This window comes from Moschus berezovskii, chromosome 7 (assembly GCF_049115385.1).
Source record: "Moschus berezovskii isolate FMDL1 chromosome 7, NW_MosBer_1.0, whole genome shotgun sequence".
Taxonomy (NCBI): Eukaryota; Metazoa; Chordata; class Mammalia; order Artiodactyla; family Moschidae; genus Moschus; species Moschus berezovskii.
In genome coordinates, this window is record NC_142466.1 from 58013357 (window position 1) to 58032694 (window position 19338).

Genomic DNA, 19338 nt, shown 5'->3' on the forward strand with positions numbered 1-19338 from the left:
CCCAGCTTGACAGGCAGTGCAAGTAATTAGCGTGTCAAGGTGGCTGAATTGCTGAGCTGGCTCTAAAACGTACTACTTGCCTTCTGTTGGGGAGCTGGAATCCAGGCTAGCTGAGCTCTGCCTCTGTGGTCATTTCCAATCATTTTAATGAGGATAGCCTGCAGCAAGAATACACTGAGAGAAACTCACTCTGCTCTAATCCTTCCTCCCCCTTCTCTCACACACACTCCTTGACACATGCACAGTCACTTAGGAAGTACCTCAAGAAACTGCACGTGGTCCACTTTGCAGCTGCCATTACCCAATCAGGAAAGCTATTTACTTGTCTTTCTCGGCCCCCTTTGAAAATCGAAAATAAGAATCACTCTGGTGTTTACATAAAGGGCTACAGCAAATAATAACAGCATAATTTTATATATGTAATAGCACACATATGCATGTTTATGCTTACCTATGATATCTTTTTTTAATCTTATGCGCTCAATATGGTTTCCATCATATAAATGAGGAAGCAAAGACTCGAAGAACTGAAGGGCTGTGTTCGATACTACATAGCCACCACCTGGCAAAGCTGGCTTTTGAACTTGAGTCAGATAAAATAATTATTCTAAGTTATTGCTGCTTCTTTACCAAATGATTAAAAAGGAGGTGCAAATCTTGACTCAAACGTGAACTTGATGTTTTTGTTGCTGGATTAAAAATCACCCTAAAACTTAGTTCAAACAACAATAATAATTTGTTTTGCTCCCAAAGCTGATTTGAGCAGGTCTCAGCGAGGGATGGCTCATCTGCTTCCTGTGGTGTTCACCAAGGCAACCTGACTGAGGGCAGGAGGATCCACTTTCACGGTGGCTCATACACATGGCTGGCAGTTTGTGCCAGGTGACAGCTCAGGGTCAGTCAAGGCTTTGGGCTGAAGGGCCTCAGTTCCTATCCATGTGAGCCCCTCCACAGACTGCTTGGGCTTTCTCACAGCATGGTTGCTGGGTTTCAAAAGTTAGCATTTCAAGACAGCAAGACAGACGTGCATAGCACTTTTCTGACGTAGCTTCCAAAGTCTCAGAGTGTTATTTCCACCTGACTAATAAGTCAAGGCAGTGATGAAATCCGCCTTGGTTTAAGGGTAGGAGACACGGAACGTAAGGGGTCAAGTAAAGTGCCTTCCATATTGTAGATACTGAATAAGTGGTTCCTATTATTATTTTAGTCAGAAAAGTCCATTATGTCCAAATATTATGTCCATTAATATTTGTGAATTCCCAATGTGTAAGCCCCTATGCTAAGGTGACATATGAGGGAAAGCAGAGAAATCAGCAGAACAAGGAAATAAGACACTAGATTAAGAAAGGCACCAGGGGTACCTCGGGGTACCACACGGGTGTAAGCAAATCATCTGTGTGATGTTCTCATGCAAATGTGTGACTTCTGACTGTGGATGTCACCTTCTAACCCACTGTGGGGCAAAAGCCCCAAGCAGTGGTTCCTCAGGAGGTCAGTAAGTATTCAGAGGGACAAGCAGAAGTAGTGAACTAATTCATTTAATAAAGATTTATTAAGCATCTACTATGTGCCAGGGACTTTTCTAGGTCCTGGAGATATAACAGTGAATAAAATAGGCCACAATTGCCTATGGCTACAGACAAGGGCCCTACCACTATTGGACTAACAGCAAATTCAGAAACGTTAGGCCCATCAAGGTTGATCAAACTACTTCTTGATAGGATTTCAATAAACCTTTGATCTGTGAATGTTGATTATAACTCCCTGGAGTGGATAATGCTCAGTGTTTTGCGAAAACTTGTTTGACCTCTTTAAGAAACCCTTGTGTCAAAGACATGAATACATAAACGGTGCCCTCAGGAAACATCCTGAAGGTGTCCTTAAGTCATCATATGCAGAAATATAAACAGACTGTGTTAAAAACTGAAGTAGCGTGCAAGTTTTTCGAATACCAAAACTTCTACAAAAAGTTAACAGACTGGAGTTGCCTGCCACAAAGCTTCTTCCTGGGCTTATAATCATCTGTGAATTTGAAACTAACTTTAATATTAGTCAAAAATGGGACGGAGGGTGGAATGCGTGCTTCCAAAGAAAACATTGTTGCGCTCCATTTTAGTCACCTTTAAAGTATGTTTTATCTTTCATTCCTCACATATGCATCAAGAGCTTTATTTCTAACATAGTTCTTTTTTACTTAGGAAGGAATCTTGAGGTGTTTCTGAATGTGTATGTCTATGAGTCTATCTGTGTTTTAAAGTTTTTTGATGTCTCTTGACCTGTATGCAGTAGTGTCTTTATCATTGTGTATACATACATAAATTTTTTTTTTCTCATAGGTTGCTTGGAAGTGGTTTTAGTGAGAATGTGTCGTGCCTTCAACCCATTAAACAACACTGTTCTGTTTGAAGGAAAATATGGAGGAATGCAGATGTTCAAGGCCTTAGGTGAGTTCACCTTCGGTGATGACACAGTTTTACTAGCTACCATCAGTTTTATTAGCTACCATCAATTTCTCCACTTAGATTATAACTGGTAAAAGAAATGTCCTGATTCTCTAATGAGAACTAGTGCCCCATTATTCAATAAGGGATGTACTAGGTGAGCCTCCAGTGTTTCATCTAACTCCTCTGATTTTACAACTGTGCCTCCAAATATCAAGAGAAGGAAGGAAACATGGACCCTCTTAATACCAGCCACGCTTCATTCAGAAGTCAATGAAAACTGATTCTAAAGAACTGGGATGCATTCTAAGCATTCTTTATAGGATCAGGTTTTCTTTTACTTTCTAGCTTACTGCTTCACAAAGTATATCATATAGACAACTGGTGGTCCATGGGTGACCTCTTAAGTTTCTTATGCAAGTTTATAATCATGAACTAAGATGTTTAAAAGAGGAACTCTTCACTTGTTTTGCACCCAGAGCCATACGTTCTCCCTGTTAATTCATGAAGTTCTGAGAGCACAAACAGCATGGGTGCCAACTAGCCCTAAATGATCCCAGACCATTCTTGTGTGAGGGCAGGATAGAGTCAGTCTCTGGAAGTGTGTCATTCACTTCCAGTCATCCGTGTACGGGGTGGATAAGAATGTTAGCAAAGATGGACTGATGCCAGGAAAGGTTTTAACTATTGACAGTGTCATTTGTTCCATATCCTGCCCACAGACATCAAAGCAGGTCACTGCCCTTTCACCTTTTGTGCTGTTAGCTGATACGGTAACCAACAGCAAGTCCACCAGGGCCGGCAGTGTTTCCCTCCTGTAGTTGATACACATCCATGTCATCTCCAAAGCTAGATTTTCAAGAAAGGAGGAAAAACATTGGCAAGCAACTTGGGTATATTTCCAGCTTCATAAAATAAACATTTCCCAAGGATCAGTGCAGGGATAAAGCATTGTTTTGTGAAGATCCACAATGGCTAAGCACCTGATCTGCGAGTCGTTCATTAGAAGGTAAAAAGGAATGAATGTTTGCTCCTCAATCAAATTTCCAGGAAATTACAGGCACTTTATTGACAGGCACTTTATCACCATGCTCTTAGTTTGAGGCCCATGGACATCCTACATCGCCAGTTACATCCTATAAGTGCCACTAAAAATGACAGCCCTTGGCTCATTATACATAATATTTTAGGTTTTCTATGAATGCTATCTCTGTACTAAAGGATCATCAAATCACTAATTTAAAATTTTTTAGTTGGAACTAATTTCAAATTTACAAGATTAGAGTGGGGTTATATAGTCCCAATTGGATATTACAATGGGTACACACTGTTTCTGTCTGCCCTTCATTGGTAATTTTGACTTTCATTTCCTGGTCAAGATATTGCCCAATTTTCTCACTCTACAATCATCACTAAATCACTTCTCAGGCTTTCCTGATGGTTCAGCAGGTGAGGAATCCACCTGCAATGCAGGAGACACAGGAGATGGGGGTTTGATCCCCTGGGTTGGGAAGATTCCCCTGGAGAAGGGAATGGCTACCCAGTTCAGTATTTTTGCCTGGAGAATCCCATGGACAGAGGAGCCTGGTGGGTTCATGGGGTCCCAAAGAGTCAGACACAACTGAGTGACTAAGCACACAGCAGAGCACAAATCACTTCTGGTCAGGAACTTGGAAATATTTTTTCTGTGTGCTTAGTATGCAAGTCCTTGAATAATTTCTTGATTATGGGACTTTTTCTTACTGTTATACCATTCAAGTATTTTCACTTCATTTGCCTTATTTTATAGGTTCTGATGACTTAGTGAATGAAGCATTTGACTTTGCAAAGAATTTGTGTTCCTTGCAGCTGACTGAGGAAGAGATTGCGTTGTTCTCCTCTGCTGTTCTGATATCTCCAGGTAGGGAGGTCTGAGGTACTTACCATTTAAAAAAAAAAGCCTGTTTTGCTATCTTTAACATGAATTGCACCTACCCAAGCCAAGGTTCGCAGAAGAAACTTTAAAAGAACTATATTTTCTTTAGCAAGCTTGTGATATTTTTGGACAATTCAAAGAAAAGTACCCTCATGTTAATTTGAATGATCCCTTTTGTCTCAAATGCAAGAATAGGGTGTGTGGTAAGGTTGACTCCAGATTCAGAAAAGCATCATCATTTCTTAAGGGATAAATGAAGACAAATAGTGGCCTGAGTTATAACTAAGTTCTATTTTGATTTTAAGAATAAAGGACACAGAAAAAATGTCCAATAAGGTGAGACTTAGAAATATACCTGAATGAACAAACCAGCATAGGGATTAAAAAAAGTAAAACACATACTTTCTTTTCTTTAAATATCTGTTTCACTGGCCTTTCTATCCAAATTAATGTTAGCGTTCTTAATTCAGGCAAATGCTGGTGCTTCTTTGTTGTTGTTTAAAGCAATATTAGAAGCTTTAAAAGGAGGTAATGACAGCAGAAGAAAAAATGGCTCCTACTAAAGACTAGAAAAGGAAGAACCTCTGATGTGGTGTAGACACTCTAGAACAGGTTTTATCACCAAGTATCTGGGTGACCTTAAACATTTGACCCCTCAGAATCTGTTTCCTGCAAAGAGGGTTGAGTTTCATAATAATAAAGGTCCAGTCTAGCTCTGAAATGCAATAAACAGCAGAAAGTTTTCAAAGCAGGTAAGGTGTGACATTTATAGATCAAATAGCACTATAGTCATTGAAATTCTTTTTAAAAGCATGTGTCAGCTTGAAACTGTATAGAATCCTAACAAATACATGGTTCCTTCCTCAACCAGAATGAAAAGTCAGAGCTGCTCATTCAGTTATCTGCTGGGTTAGATTTGAGGTCAAGGAATAGCAGTGTCATTAACAGTTCTCTATAGAAAGAAAGCCATATTCCTGGTCACTTTTATGGTCAAGAGACTCATTCCTTCTTAAACCATTTATCTCTAGAGACTTGCTCTTTTCTCTTTTCTTACACCTAACACATTTTTCAGTGACGCTGGAAGAAATTAATCTTCCTGGTGATGGGACTTGTTGACACATCACTCTAGCTATGAGTACCCATAATACAGCCTTTACACTTTGTATCTGGTAGACTTTATTTACTTATTTTTTAATTTTTAAATGATTTTTGAAATTTGATTCAGTTTTTTTATTACTTTATCAAAAATGGAAGTTAATTATCAATTGGCATATTATTACTAACAATTTCTTTTGTGGCTCTGTCTAAAATAAAGTTGTTCCTCCAAGCTTTTCCCTTTTTTTTTTTAACCCTAGAAGGTTTTCCAGACTTGGCAGCACAAAGATAAATGGAAGAAGTGACAGGAAAGATTTCTTTCTGGTAGCAACCAAATGCCAAATAATTTTCCCTCTGCCATGTTCTCATTGCATTTGATTCTTCCCATCGATTATAGTTCAGTAGAAGATGAAGCCTACAAGTCTATGATGAGGCAGGTGGTTTCACTCTGATTCCTGCTTCCTCAAAGGAAGTAATACAAAATCACTGTCCTCTTAGGTATGTGTGTGGTAAATCAGTAAATTCCTAGCAGCAAATATTTAAGACACAATATATCAAATCTAAACAATCCATGAAGATAATTGCCCAATTTGAAAGGCAAATGTGCTTCTTATGAGTGAAAAATCAGCTGAACTATGAGCTTTTTTCTAGGAAGAATATGCTAAAGCCATCAAATTCCACAGAGTTTGGAAGCGAAGCATGATGTTTAGCTTATTCTACCCTGTGGGGAATCTTCCAGCCTGGTCACAGACCCACACTCAGAGGCTTCTAGAAGCAACTCCAAGATACCATGTTTGCCACCTTGGCATAGTGCCATATTCAAAGAGGAAAGACAGTATTCCAGTCTGTGGAGGCTCAATCTCATGCCAGACCCACCCTTCCGCCCAGGTTCTTGCCATAATAGTTACTGTCTATTCAGCTCCGGGTGGTTTAGGGAAGGGAGAAGCAGGGAAATTTAATGTATTCTGATTGACAATGGTCACTAAAGGTTTTTGTGCTCACTTACGTAAGGGTTTGCTTAACTGTTGGCTAGACTTGTCCTGGCCCTGTCTAGGATTACAGAATCGAGTTTCTCACCTGACCTGAACTGTGTTCAGAAGGATCATGTGAAGTTCTTTTCCATGAGTATTTGTTCAGCATTTGGACACTCTGGGTGTCTCTTCACTGAAGTTTCAACCTAAGGCATTGATGCTGGACTGCATTTTGTCGCCATGGTACAAAGCATCTAGGAAGAAAGAAGAACAAAATGAAAGAACAAAAAAAAGAGGGAGGGAGGAAAGAAAAAAGAAAGTAGGAAAGGCTGAAGGAAAGGAGGGATTATCCTAGCCATTATTTAAATATTCAATATAGAAAAAGAGGACACAGGATTAATTTTTATATTGATTCATGTTGATACTATATAAATTATAACAGTTTATATAAAAGAAGGGAGATCCTGAATACCAAAAATGCTTCTTTACAATAGATTTTCTTCACTTCTATAATTCATTTCTTCACAAATCATGAACTTACACTTTGAAAGAAAATCTAAGCATATGTCCAGAGAGTAAGAGACGTAAACTGTCACAGACAGTAAGACACGTGGAGTGTCTTTGAATTACTGTGTCCTTACCTCCACCCCGATTTCCTGTCAGTGTTTGTACATTACTGTCTTCCTGGCATTGGTTATAAACTATTTGTTTTAGAAAAGTAATTACAGGTTTTCAGAAGCAACTTAGACTCGTTTGAGTTAGGTCTCAATCTCAGCACTTACATATGTAGGTGAAATACAATGAAGCTTACATTCTGTCCCCTTCCTACCCACCCTTTACCTTTCTTAGACCGAGCCTGGCTGATAGAACCAAGGAAGGTCCAGAAGCTTCAGGAAAAGATTTATTTTGCACTTCAACATGTGATTCAGAAGAATCACCTGGATGATGAGACCTTGGCAAAGGTAGGTCCTCAGAGCACAGAACCCCTGTCACTGACAGAGCCCAGTGAGCAGGGGAGGGCTAGTCACATAAGGCAAGGGACATTTCTCACCAGCAACAAGGTCTGAAGGTTACCAAAGGTGGCCTAAACTTCGAGTGTGCATTTTAAAAGCGACACTAGGAAACTATAATAAGTTGAGAAGACAATAGCCTCTTAGTCAAGGATGATACTGATGGGTCTGAACCCCAGATAGAGGAAGACACATTATAGGAACTGAGGGTGCTTATCTGAAGAACAAAAGCAAGGAAACAAGTCTTCAAAAATCACATGTGAAGAAAGAGGAGACTTTGCGCCACTTGGGAGCCGGTCTGGATGAAAGAATGGTTAGATTTTTACTCAAGGAAGAACTATAAAATGATGAGAACTGCTGAACAGAGGGTAGACCACTGAGTGGAGTGAGGTCCCTGTCATTGGTCAGATTCCTAGAGATACTGCCTTGTTTCCTTTCAGATATGTTGTTAATGACAGTCCTACAAATGAGACTGATGCCTTGTAAATTTTCCTTCAACTCTAATCTCCTCACCTCTAATCTGGGATTCTTTCAAAATGAAGTATCTCAAGGGCAGACTGTATGCACAGCGCTTTGCATTTCATTCACAATTCAACTTAATTAAAAATAATGATCCTTTAGAAGAATTCTGGAAAAAGTTATGTACCAACATAAAATGATCATAAGAGGAATAAGGAGTTTTCTAATGATATCTAGCATTGTTTTAGATCCTAAAGTATCTTAAATTTCTTAAGAATTGGAGTTTTTTTTAAGAGGTTAAGCAATTAAGAAGTGGAGCTTATCCTCAGTTAAAGATGATAGTTATCCAACTCGGTATTTTTATCGTTAAAACTCTCCCACTCTGCTCTTGAAGTTCTTTATTTTAAAAGGGGGAAAGGGGGACTCTGCTGGAGATACTATCAGATTTTACTTTGCACGTACAGAGCACTGCCATAAAAAACCTCCATGAGTTAAATATGCTGCTTCATTATGGTAACATTTTGCTAAAATTAACACATCACTAGGATGAACATTTCTACACCATAGAGTGATAGTTCTTTTTGATGTAACTTGTCACTTATCACGTGGGCAAGGACAAATCCCATGCTCTTCATACCTCAGTTTTCCCCCAGGTAAGAGCAAAACTTCAACATGCTTTCAGATACACTGGGAAGAAATGATAATGATGTGGATATATGCATCTGTCTCTCTAATTGCTGTGTAGCATGTATGCATAAATGCATCTGGTTAGTTAATGTTGGCAGGAAGAATGTTTCTTGCATTTGGATCCCCCAAAGACTTTAGTCCTCATATTTACCACTCTAAAATCCAGAGTTAGACAAAAGCTATTCCACTTCAGGGAATCATCTTCTTATCAGAAAACCATGGTTCTTTCATCTGTAAAATGAAGATTATAATTTCTTACTCCTATAGAGAAGTATAGGTTCAAATGAGATATATACACTGCATAAATTCTCACACACTGTGACATGGTGATTATTACTTCCCCAAGACAGTAACCCTTGTGCTTATACCATTTTCCACTACTTGGTTGGTATCCTGATGGTGATCTGAGGTATTTGGGGGTAGAAAGGAGACAGAAATTGAAGATGAAAAATATGTAATAGCAAAAAAAAAGTTAAAACACCAAGTAAAGTCAGCTTAACTCTCATTTTTCCATCTTTAGTGGGAAAGGTATACAATTATTTTATTTTTTAAGTATAATTAACAAAGCTGATTGCCAAAGAATTGATGCTTTTGAACTGTGGTGTTGGAGAAGACTCTTGAGTCCCTTGGACTGCAAGGAGATCCAACCAGTCCATTCTAAAGGAGATCAGTCCTGGGTGTTCATTGGAAGGACTGATGCTAAAGCTGAAGCTCAATACTTTGGCCCCCTCATGCGAAGAGTTGACTCACTGGAAAAGACTCTGATGTTGAGAGGGATTGGGGGCAGGAGGAGAAGGGGATGACAGAGAATGAGATGGCTGGATGGCATCACTGACTCGATGGACTTGAGTTTGAGTGAACTCCGGGAGCTGGTGATGGACAGGGAGACCTGGCATGCTGCGATTCATGGGGTCGCAAAGAGTCAGACACGACTGAGCAACTGAACTGAACTGAACATACAACATTATATTAGGCTTAGGTATATAACATAATGATTCAATATTTGTATATGTTTTGAACAGTCATGTCCAACTCACAAAGACTTGGACATGACTGAGCAACTGAACTGAACTGATACATTGTGAAACAAACACCACAGTAAGTCTAGATAAATCCATTCAGTTCTTTTCTTAAGGAAAGAGAATGTTGTAAATCTGGGAATCAGAGAACATGTTAGAAAGGATGATTTCTTATATAAAATTCACTGGAGTCAAATGACAAAGCATTGCTTCCACTGGTCATGGGTGGATATTGAGTGTCTGTGCGGACCTTTCGCTGTAATGGTAGGATGTTACATTTGATAGGATGTTATGTGAACTGGGGGCTTCCCTGGTGGCTCAGATGGTAAAGAATCTGCCTGCAATACAGGAAACCCAGGTTCGTTCCCTGGATCAGAAAGAGTCCGTGGAGAAGGGAATGGCTACCCACTCCAGTATTCCTGCCTGGAGAATTCCATGGACAGGGAACCCTGGTGGGCTACAGTCCAGGGGGTCGCAAAGAGTCGAACATGACTGAGCGACTAACACTATGTGAACTAATGTGGAGGGACCATGAAATGGAATGAGAATTGGGTTCTCATTTCTCCCTGCTCTGGACCGTGTGGTTTTGCATAAGCCACTCCATTCGTCTAAGTCTCAGGTTCAACTGTGTTGGGGAAAGGGAAGGGATAGGCAAGTCTCTTGAGTTCCTGACTGCCTTCATACACTAAGGACAATGGCGGTGGCGCCACTGACATATAGGGACACCCTTTTATGAAACCCATGCTCTCCAAAAGAAATAAACAGTTTTATTTAAATCCAAGGAAAACTATTCCACCATACCACGGATACTTTTCATATTTTCAGAAATTTCTTCTTTCATCTTCATAGCCATGGAGCTCTTCTGCCTCCATGACAACCCTAAAAGAGTGACCCCTCTGGGCAATAGGGCACACAGTGTGAAACTTATCTCCAGAAAAATGTGCACATATGCAACTGCTATATTTAAGTCCAGGGGTTTGGGTTATAGCCTCAGTAAGTGGGGTGGATCTGCCTCTGTGCAAAGGACAAAGACTGTTAATACTGCCAGCCAGTTTGACCCTGAACAGGTGTAGCTGACTTCAAGTGAGGTGCAGGGTTTAGACATAACCATTAGATTTCATCTTGAAAAAACTGTCTCCAAAACACTTTCTGCATGCCCACTTCCTGAAATTAAAGTTCAAGTAGCAATGCCTTATACCTTTGACCAAACTTGGACCTGGAGAGGATTTTAAATTCAGGAATTTTAATCCATTAACTAAAAGCTCTCAACCCCTATGTATTAATCAGTTTATTTATTTTTTTGTTTGTTTGGGGTAAAAATAAATAATCTAGTTTCTTCTTTTCATGATCATAATGATAATATGTAGCATATATATAATGAACCATCAGAACTAGCTTAGTTATTCTGCACAAGTGACTTAACCTCTCTGTGTCTCGGTTTTCTTATTTGTAAAATGTGATTAAAGATAATATTGATGTCATATGGTTATTTTGAGGACTGAATGAGATCAAATATAAGCACGGTACATGATTCATAACCAATATGTAAGTGCTGTTGTTGTAGCTGCTGTGGACAGAAGAAACTTCGTTTCTGCATGGAAATGTTTTATCCAATAAATGGGTATATTTGAACTAATCACTGATGAATGCATACTGTTTCAAAGGATGGGAGTTAGAGGTTTAGGGAGGTGAAGTATGGCATTCCAAGTGATGGGGGCAATGATATATATATAAGAAAGTATACGCTGTATGCAGACTATAAATAATAGATTTGGCTGGATCCTGGATTTGAGAAGTGAGGAAATGAGATAACACTGGTCACTCTCACTAAAGCTCACAAAAGAAACATATATATATATATATTGGAGAAGGACATGTCAACCCACTCCAGTATTCTTGTCTGGAAAATCCCATAGACATATTAGCCTGGCAGGCTAGAGTCCATGGGGTCACAAAGAGTCAGATACCACTGAGTGACTAAACATGTATATACATATATGGGCTTCTCCGGTGGCTCAGACAGTAAAGAATCTCACTTCTGGTTCAGGAAGATCCCCTAGAGAGGGGAAGAGCTACCCACTCCAGTATTCTTGCTTGGAGAATTCCATGGACAGAGGAGCCTGGCAGGCCACAGTCCATGGGTCACAAAGAGTTGGACATGACTGAGTGACTATCACTTACTATGTATATATATGTATATGTATGTATATATGTATATGCATATATACACATATATTTTTAAGCCCCATATGACTAGGAGAGGCAGCCCATCTGTTCTCTGGGCTTCATTTTTTTTGTCTCCTAAATAAGGAGGTTGGACTGGATGGTCGTTAAGGTCCCTTCAGTATAACATTCTTTGACTCTAGAAGAGAAAAACAAAGGTTCCTTCTGACATCTCCTTTTGCCTTCCAGTATTCAGTCCTGTGCAGTAGTTTTATGGACTCTTTAGATGTTCTACCACTACAATAAGTGAATAAATAGACAGATTTCTCCAGGTCTTGCAGATTCAAATGAGTACTCTCTACACTATAGTACTGAATTTGGGGTGATATTCTAGTCCCAAAGCATACACTGTTTACAAACCTCACATCCAGGGGTCAGCATTCCTATCAGGCTTTCTGTTTCTGGCAGAACAACAAAACTGTCATCAACACAGAGAGGGGAATTGTTCTAATGTAGCAGTAGCAAGTTTCTAAATAAAAGCTTATATATGAGGGAAGGTGTACACAGCCCTATTTTACAGTGTTAATAATTGAGATTTTTATCTGAAAGAAATGACTCCTAGTCACTCTCACTTTAGTAAGCACTATTAGGATACAGATTTCAGTTCAGTTCAGTTCAGTCACTCAGTCGTGTCCGACTCTCTGCGGCCCCATGAATCACAGCACGCCAGGCCTCCCTGTCCATCACCAACTCCCGGAGTTCACTCAAACTCATGTCCATCGAGTCGGTGATGCCATCCAGCCATCTCATTCTCTGTCATCCCCTTCTCCTCCCGCCCCCAACCTTTCCCAGCATCAGAGTCTTTTCCAGTGAGTCGACTTGTCGCATGAGGTGGCCAAAGTATTGCAGATTTAGGGGAAAAAAAAGCTGTGTTGATTCATAGATAGGGTCTATGGAGCAAGCAAGCACTGATTGAGAGATCAGTGAAAACTGCCAAGGGTCATTTACAATGATTTTCATTGCTTTCTCAGTAAGATCAAAAGAGACTATGTCATGATTAATAACGGGATGTTTAGGCCTGAAGCCTGCTTATTCTTTGTGCAGGGCACTAGATGTCACATTAGAATTCCTAGCAGGTGGGCCTGGGATTCATCAGTTTAATCTTGAACAGCACAGTCTGTCCAGTCACCACTGGAGTCCCTGCTTAGATGATATGGCCTCGTGGTCTGAACCTCCCCATTCCCCTTCATATTTGGTTAGGAATTTGTTTTATATTTAAATTTTCTGTACTTTCTTAAACTACAACATACATGCTGAAAGTTCTTAACTCGTCAGTGTTTAGCTCAATGAATCATCATGCAGTTAACATACCAGTGTAACCACTGCCCGGGTTAAGACCAGGCACCCCAGAAGCCCTGCTCAGGTTTCCTCAAGTAGGATATACCCTGTGAAATAATGCAAGAAGAGGCAAGATTACAGAAAACAGTTCAACAGATCATCCAAGATTTCTAATTCCAAATCAATTCTCAAGAAATAGCTTTCTTTGGGAATAGCTTTCTACTTCAACCTACATGTATAATGAGTATGTATTGTATGCCAGATGCAGGGGAGGGAGCAAAAAATAATACACAGTCTTGGCCCGTGAGTGGTTTCCCTGAGGAATCCCTGAGAAAGATCAGATTATTTCAACTCATGTTAGTCATTTATAGTTAGCTGGCATACACTATAAGTCCCACACCCAGAAATTTTAAGGATTGTCTGTCAGACTAATAGTCTCTAAGAAGAAGAGAGGTGTTCTTTGTTTGTTTTTTGGCTATTCCACAAGACATTCAGTATCTTAGTTCCCTGACTGAGGATGGAACCTGTGCCCCCTGCCATGGAAGCTCTGAGCCTTAAACCACTGGACCACCAGGGAAGTTCCAGAAGAGAGGTTTTGATGTTATTCCCCACTCATGAAGTTGCAAGTTGATGTATTGGTTAGGACTCTTGAGTTACAAGGAACAAGAACCAACTCCCCATTAGGAAAAGCAAGAAGAAAATAATAAAAGTAATGGAGAGAAATCTCATGGAACCTAAAGTCAGAAATCCAGCCCCCATTCAGCAGGGACAAGAAATTGGGAAGTCTTCAGAATTCTTCATCTCACAGGTTTCTCTCTCTTTAGGTACCTGCTTTCTTTTCTCCCTCTCTGAATACCAGTTTTCTCTGCTTCCTTGGTCTTGGTGAAATATGGCTAGCTCTTAGCTCCTTACGTCACTAGAAAGTAATTCAGAAAGTAATTTGTTACATTTAGAAAGTAATTTGCTGGCTGTCCGTCTGATTCCAGATTCCAATCCCAGCTGAAGCAAGTGTCCACTTCTACTTTAGTCAGCCATTCCCAGAGTAGAGAAAACATCCCATACAGCATGGATGTCAGGATGGAGTAAGGATGGTGGAAGAGGGCTGTGACCTGAACAGATACCTCAAATTCAGTGTTGGAAGTCTTGGCCAAATATCTAGATTTAGCTAAACAAAAACTCCAAAAAGAGTGAATGGAGAAGACGAATGGATGTGTAGCCTCACTGGATATTTCCTGTCTTTATCAGTGCTTCTGTGGTTTCTTCTGCTTTAATCAAGCCATTGTTGACTTCCTGCTTCATGTTGGAAGGCATCATGATGGCCCAAAAGCTGACATGATCACGATCTCTAGTTTTCACCTTTGCATGTTCCATTTTTTCAACATCAAATGTGCCAATTATAAAATTGTGGATTTTCTCATAAAACCACCCCCTGGGAAAGAAGCATAGGATTATTCTCTCTTCTCAAACAGCTATTTTTCTTCTTGTAGATCCCTTCTTGTAGGTATAAGCTGAAGCTTCCTTCTTACAAGAAATGTTTATCATCAAAGAGTAAGATGAGTAGATGTGTGTGAAAATGCCTTTTTCTAGACCCTCTGTCTACTCCTGCCATGGGGATTATTTAAACATGATGAAATCTCATGATGATTTGAAATCAACTATCCCTTCCATCTCCAAGTACTTCTAGATCACCATCCCAGCTATTTAAAAAGTTGTTGAGCCTTCAACTACTGCTAAGGCTTCTCTGAGCTCCTTTTGACATGGGGTTTCCCAGCTGCAGTACATAATATCGTCTCAACCCAGGGTTTGAACCCACGTCCCCTGTGTCTCCTGCATCAGCAGGAGGATTCTTTACTACTGAGCCTCCTGGGGAAACCCCAACACACAATATGTGTGTGTGTCCTCAGTAACTTGTCATGTCCGACTCTTTGCAACCCCATAGACTACAGCCCACCAGGCTCCTCTGTCTGTGGGATTATCCTGGCAAGAATCTGGAGTGAGTTGCCATTTCCTCCTCCAGGGGATCTTCCTGACCCAGGATCAAACCTGCATCTCCTGTATTGCAGGTAGATTCTTTACTGCTGAGTCATCTAGGAAACAAACATACAATATATAGAGAATCAATTTTTGGTTGCTTGGTTAGGGGCTAAGCTGGTTTCTTGTCCTCCATGTTATCTGGCTGAACAAGCATGACCTTGGCTATTTCTCTCCTTGAGGGAAGCATTACTGTCATAGATGGATTGTATTGACTCACTTAACCCTCACAACAACTCTCTGAGGTAGAGACTGTCATAATTGTCATCTGACAGATAAAGAAGCTAATAGGTTAAGTGACTTGTCCAAGATCACACAACTGTAAACAGCAAGTCAGGGATTCCAGTGCAGACAGTCAGGCTCATTGAAAGCCCATATTTTTATCACTAGACTAATCCTCTATGTAGTATTTGTGTTTCATAGGGAACTCAGGAAATTTCATTCCTTGTCTCTCACCAAACTAATAGAACCAAGCAAATGAAACCTTCCCTCTCTAGATATGATAATTTCTTATCAGCCTCCAGAAAAGGAACTAACTTGACACTTAGTTACCAGGACTATTTCTTACATGATAAAGAATTTACTTGTCAATTTTAAAAAACAGCTGTAAATTTATAAGATTTGAATCTCTTAACAGTGCTTCTCAAAGTCTGTTCTATGGACCCAGTATGCCAGTATCCTCAGGATATGTATTTCAAACATGAAATCTGAGCTCCACATCTAGGTTTCATGAAACAGAATCCCTACAAGTGGATTGCAGTAATCTGCATTTTTAGGAAGCACCCCAGCAATTCTTGTGCACACCAAAGATTGACAAGTATTACAGAGTTGCATCTGGGTGTTTTAGGAACTCTGAAGATCATCAATTCAACTGCAGATGATTATAGAAAGCTTTCAAAGCCTCTATGCATTCAGTAGCTATTTCAGGGAGAATTGTAATGTGCAAGAAGTTTTCCGAAATTATTACAGTCTCCTTCTGTGTGAACCAGCTGGTTAAGAAAGCTTGAATAATTTCCCAAGAGACTCTAGTTAGTGGACATTTATACACTCTTTACCTATGAAAATATAGAAAAGACACTGCTTTCCACCAGGATTCAAATCAAATCTATCAGAATGGGATTCTGATCATCTTTCTTAAAATTCTTCCAAAGACCTTAAGAGAGACCGTGAGACCTAGCATAACCTGACTATGCAGGCTCCCCAGCTTTATCTTTGAACATGCTCACCCACTGCTCCAGGGACACTGAACTTCTTTTAGTTCTAATACCGCATATGATCCTGGAACATATTATACACCCCCCAGCCCCAGCATCTGGTTAGCTCTCTCTCTCTGCCTTCAGAGCCCAGCTTAAACGGCCCTTTCTCAGAAGTGCCTGCCTTAAAGAAGTCAGAGCATCCTATTGTCTACCACTTCTCCTAGCATCGTTCCTCCATGGCACTCGCCACAGTTTTTCACAGCTTTTGACTATGTGGTCATATTCATCTGTCTTCCCACATAGATGATAAGCAATAATACTACTGTTTTGTGAATTCTGGTGTCTAGTAGAAGTGTTTGCTACCAGTTTAAGTACTTCATGATGTTGAAAAGTCCTGATTCTCAGTCTAAAATTTAACATCCATTCTGTAAAGATTCTACAGTTTTTTTTTCCATTTCTATCCCTGTGATTAAATAGCAGTGAACTGAAAATTCTGAACCCCAGACTTCTTTGTGTGTTCTAGATCCCTTTAATGAATATGTCAACAGCTCTAATCCTGGTGCTATTTTTAAATGCCTCATAGTGTGGTTATATAGTCATTAGTTGTTAAAAGGAAAGTTAATGAAAGAGTGGAAATTTCTGATTTTGAAAAGTCACAAAGTAACTAATTATCTATTTCCTCCTTTACTTCAAAGGCTGAAATGGTTTCTTATTATTGAATAGGGTAGGGAGAGCAGTGAGCCTAATTGGTGATTAGATGGGTTTATTTTATTTCATCATTGCTTTCAAGTGTACCTTTGGTCAACTATATGAACTATCAAGCTTATCTTTTGTAAAAGTATTATCTATATGAGAGTATTTCTTATTCCCACAGTAATTTGATCACAATGATACTTGGTTTTAAGCAGTTTTGACACTAAATGATGGATTCTAAGTGTTTCAGAATTACAAGTGTGTTAAAAGCTAGAATTGTCCAGAACCTGATGACATACATAGAGTTTAACAAACTGTGGGTATTTTAAATTATTAAAACACTGTCTTCTGGGTATTTAAATTAAAAAAATTATATCTTACATGATACTAACATATCAAAACCTAACAGTTATAAGTGGATGTTCTAAAAAATAAATAAATAATAAGTGGATGTTCTCCCATGAGTTTTTAAAACACCTCCCCAAGGAAGCTGAGTGCCAGTGACCTCCCAAATTCTCCCTTGATTAAATATAGGTTTCACTTTATGCATTAAAGTAGGCAAGGATTAGAGAGATAGTGGCAGGCTAGTGACCTTGACAGCAGAGCAGTCCAGATCATTGTGAATTATACCTCATGTGATTTATGTTATACCTTTCTAACACTGTCATCTTCCAAAACTAAAAATCTGATATTCATGTTATAAAAATCTATGGGAAATGGTAGATAAGGATATTAGCTAATTGTGTTTCATGCCTACAGTATTCTTAGCACTTTCATATTAATTTCATCACTGGGTTTATACAACCACTCAATGAAATAGATGCTACAAGTAAGTCCATTTTACAAACGAGAAAACTGAGACACAGAGGGTGCCACAGACACATAGCCATTACGCTATTTTAGAACCAGGATTCCAACTTAGTCAGCCTGCCCGGCCAGCACCTCCTCCTAATGATTAGACTAAACTCCCTTCCATACATACTTTCTATAAGAACAATGAACTAGGAAGCTTGGTCCTGCTTTCTTTCCTTCTCTTTATTTTCTCTTTAGAGAGTGGGGGAGGAAGTGTTTTGTTTTGTTTTGTTCTAAAGGAGAAGCTGAAAGTGAGCCTTCTTTCTTTTTGAACATCTTTTTCCAAAGTCGGTTCCCTTCATCTGGGGCCAGGAAGGACACTGATTCAGGAGACAGAGCACTAATGAGCTTCCCTCTTTGTCTCCTTCCCTGTCTCTCCACTCTGCAGCTAATAGCCAAGATACCAACCATCACAGCAGTTTGCAACTTGCACGGGGAGAAGCTGCAGGTATTTAAGCAATCGCATCCAGACATAGTGAATACACTCTTTCCTCCGTTATACAAGGAGCTCTTTAATCCTGACTGTGCCACCGTCTGCAAATGAAGGCGACAAGCGAACTGTCTCATAGTCGTGGAATGCATCACCATTAAGACAAAAGCAATGTGTTCATGAAGACTTAAGGAAAATGTCACTACTGCAACATTAGGAATGTCCTGCACTTAATAGAATTATTTTTCACCGCTACAGTTTGAAGAATGTAAATATGCACCTGAGTGGGGCTCTTTTATTTGTTTGTTTGTTTTTGAAATGACCATAAATATACAAATATAGGACACTGGGTGTTATCTTTTTTTAATTTTATTCAGGTATGTTTGGGGAAACAACTGTTTATAGAATTTTATTGTAGATATATACAAGAACAGAGCAGTACTTTACATGATTACTTTTCCTGTTGATTGTTCAAATATAATTTAAGAAAATTCCACTTAATAGGCTTACTGATTTCTATGTTTTTAGATAGGTGATGCATGTATAAATTTGTAGCTGTCTTGGAAAGCACTGTGCAGGTATGTGATAAGTATATAATATCTGAGAATATTATATATGACTATTACTTATACACACACATGCACTGTGGCTTAAAATATCATACCTACTAGCAAAGGAGGTTCAGTCAGGCGCCCTTACATTATTTACCTTCTGTGTTATATGTTACCTTTATGTTAGACAATCAGGATTTTGTTTTTCCAGCCAGAGTTTTCATCTGCAGTTAATAGCAGAATGGTACCAATTCAGAAATAAGTCGACAAAGGAATAGATATAACACATGACCTCTGTAGAAAAACTCTGTTTCAATCAATGACATCAAAGCCTTGTCAAGATGGTACATATTGAGAAAAAAAATAACTACTTGGAGCCATTTTCCTGTTTTAAGAATTAGGCCACAGAAAACATTGTGGAGTCCAGGGCCTTTTGACCAAACAACAGATATTTCCTCTTTTTCACCAGGACACAAAAACCATCTTT

At 39.4% G+C, this 19338-nt stretch overlaps 1 protein-coding gene across 1 annotated transcript in view; it reads left to right on the forward strand.

The window, feature by feature from the left end:
* RORB (RAR related orphan receptor B) overlaps nucleotides 1–18617 on the forward strand; it is a 218493-nt gene extending 199876 nt beyond the window's left edge. The window contains exons 7-10 of the mRNA XM_055426896.2: nucleotides 2337–2444; nucleotides 4231–4341; nucleotides 7272–7384; nucleotides 18259–18617. Coding sequence (XP_055282871.1) covers nucleotides 2337–2444; nucleotides 4231–4341; nucleotides 7272–7384; nucleotides 18259–18414 — 488 coding nt within the window. The 3' untranslated portion in view covers nucleotides 18415–18617. The remainder of the gene's footprint in view (nucleotides 1–2336; nucleotides 2445–4230; nucleotides 4342–7271; nucleotides 7385–18258) is intronic.
* Nucleotides 18618–19338: the final 721 nt, after the last annotated feature.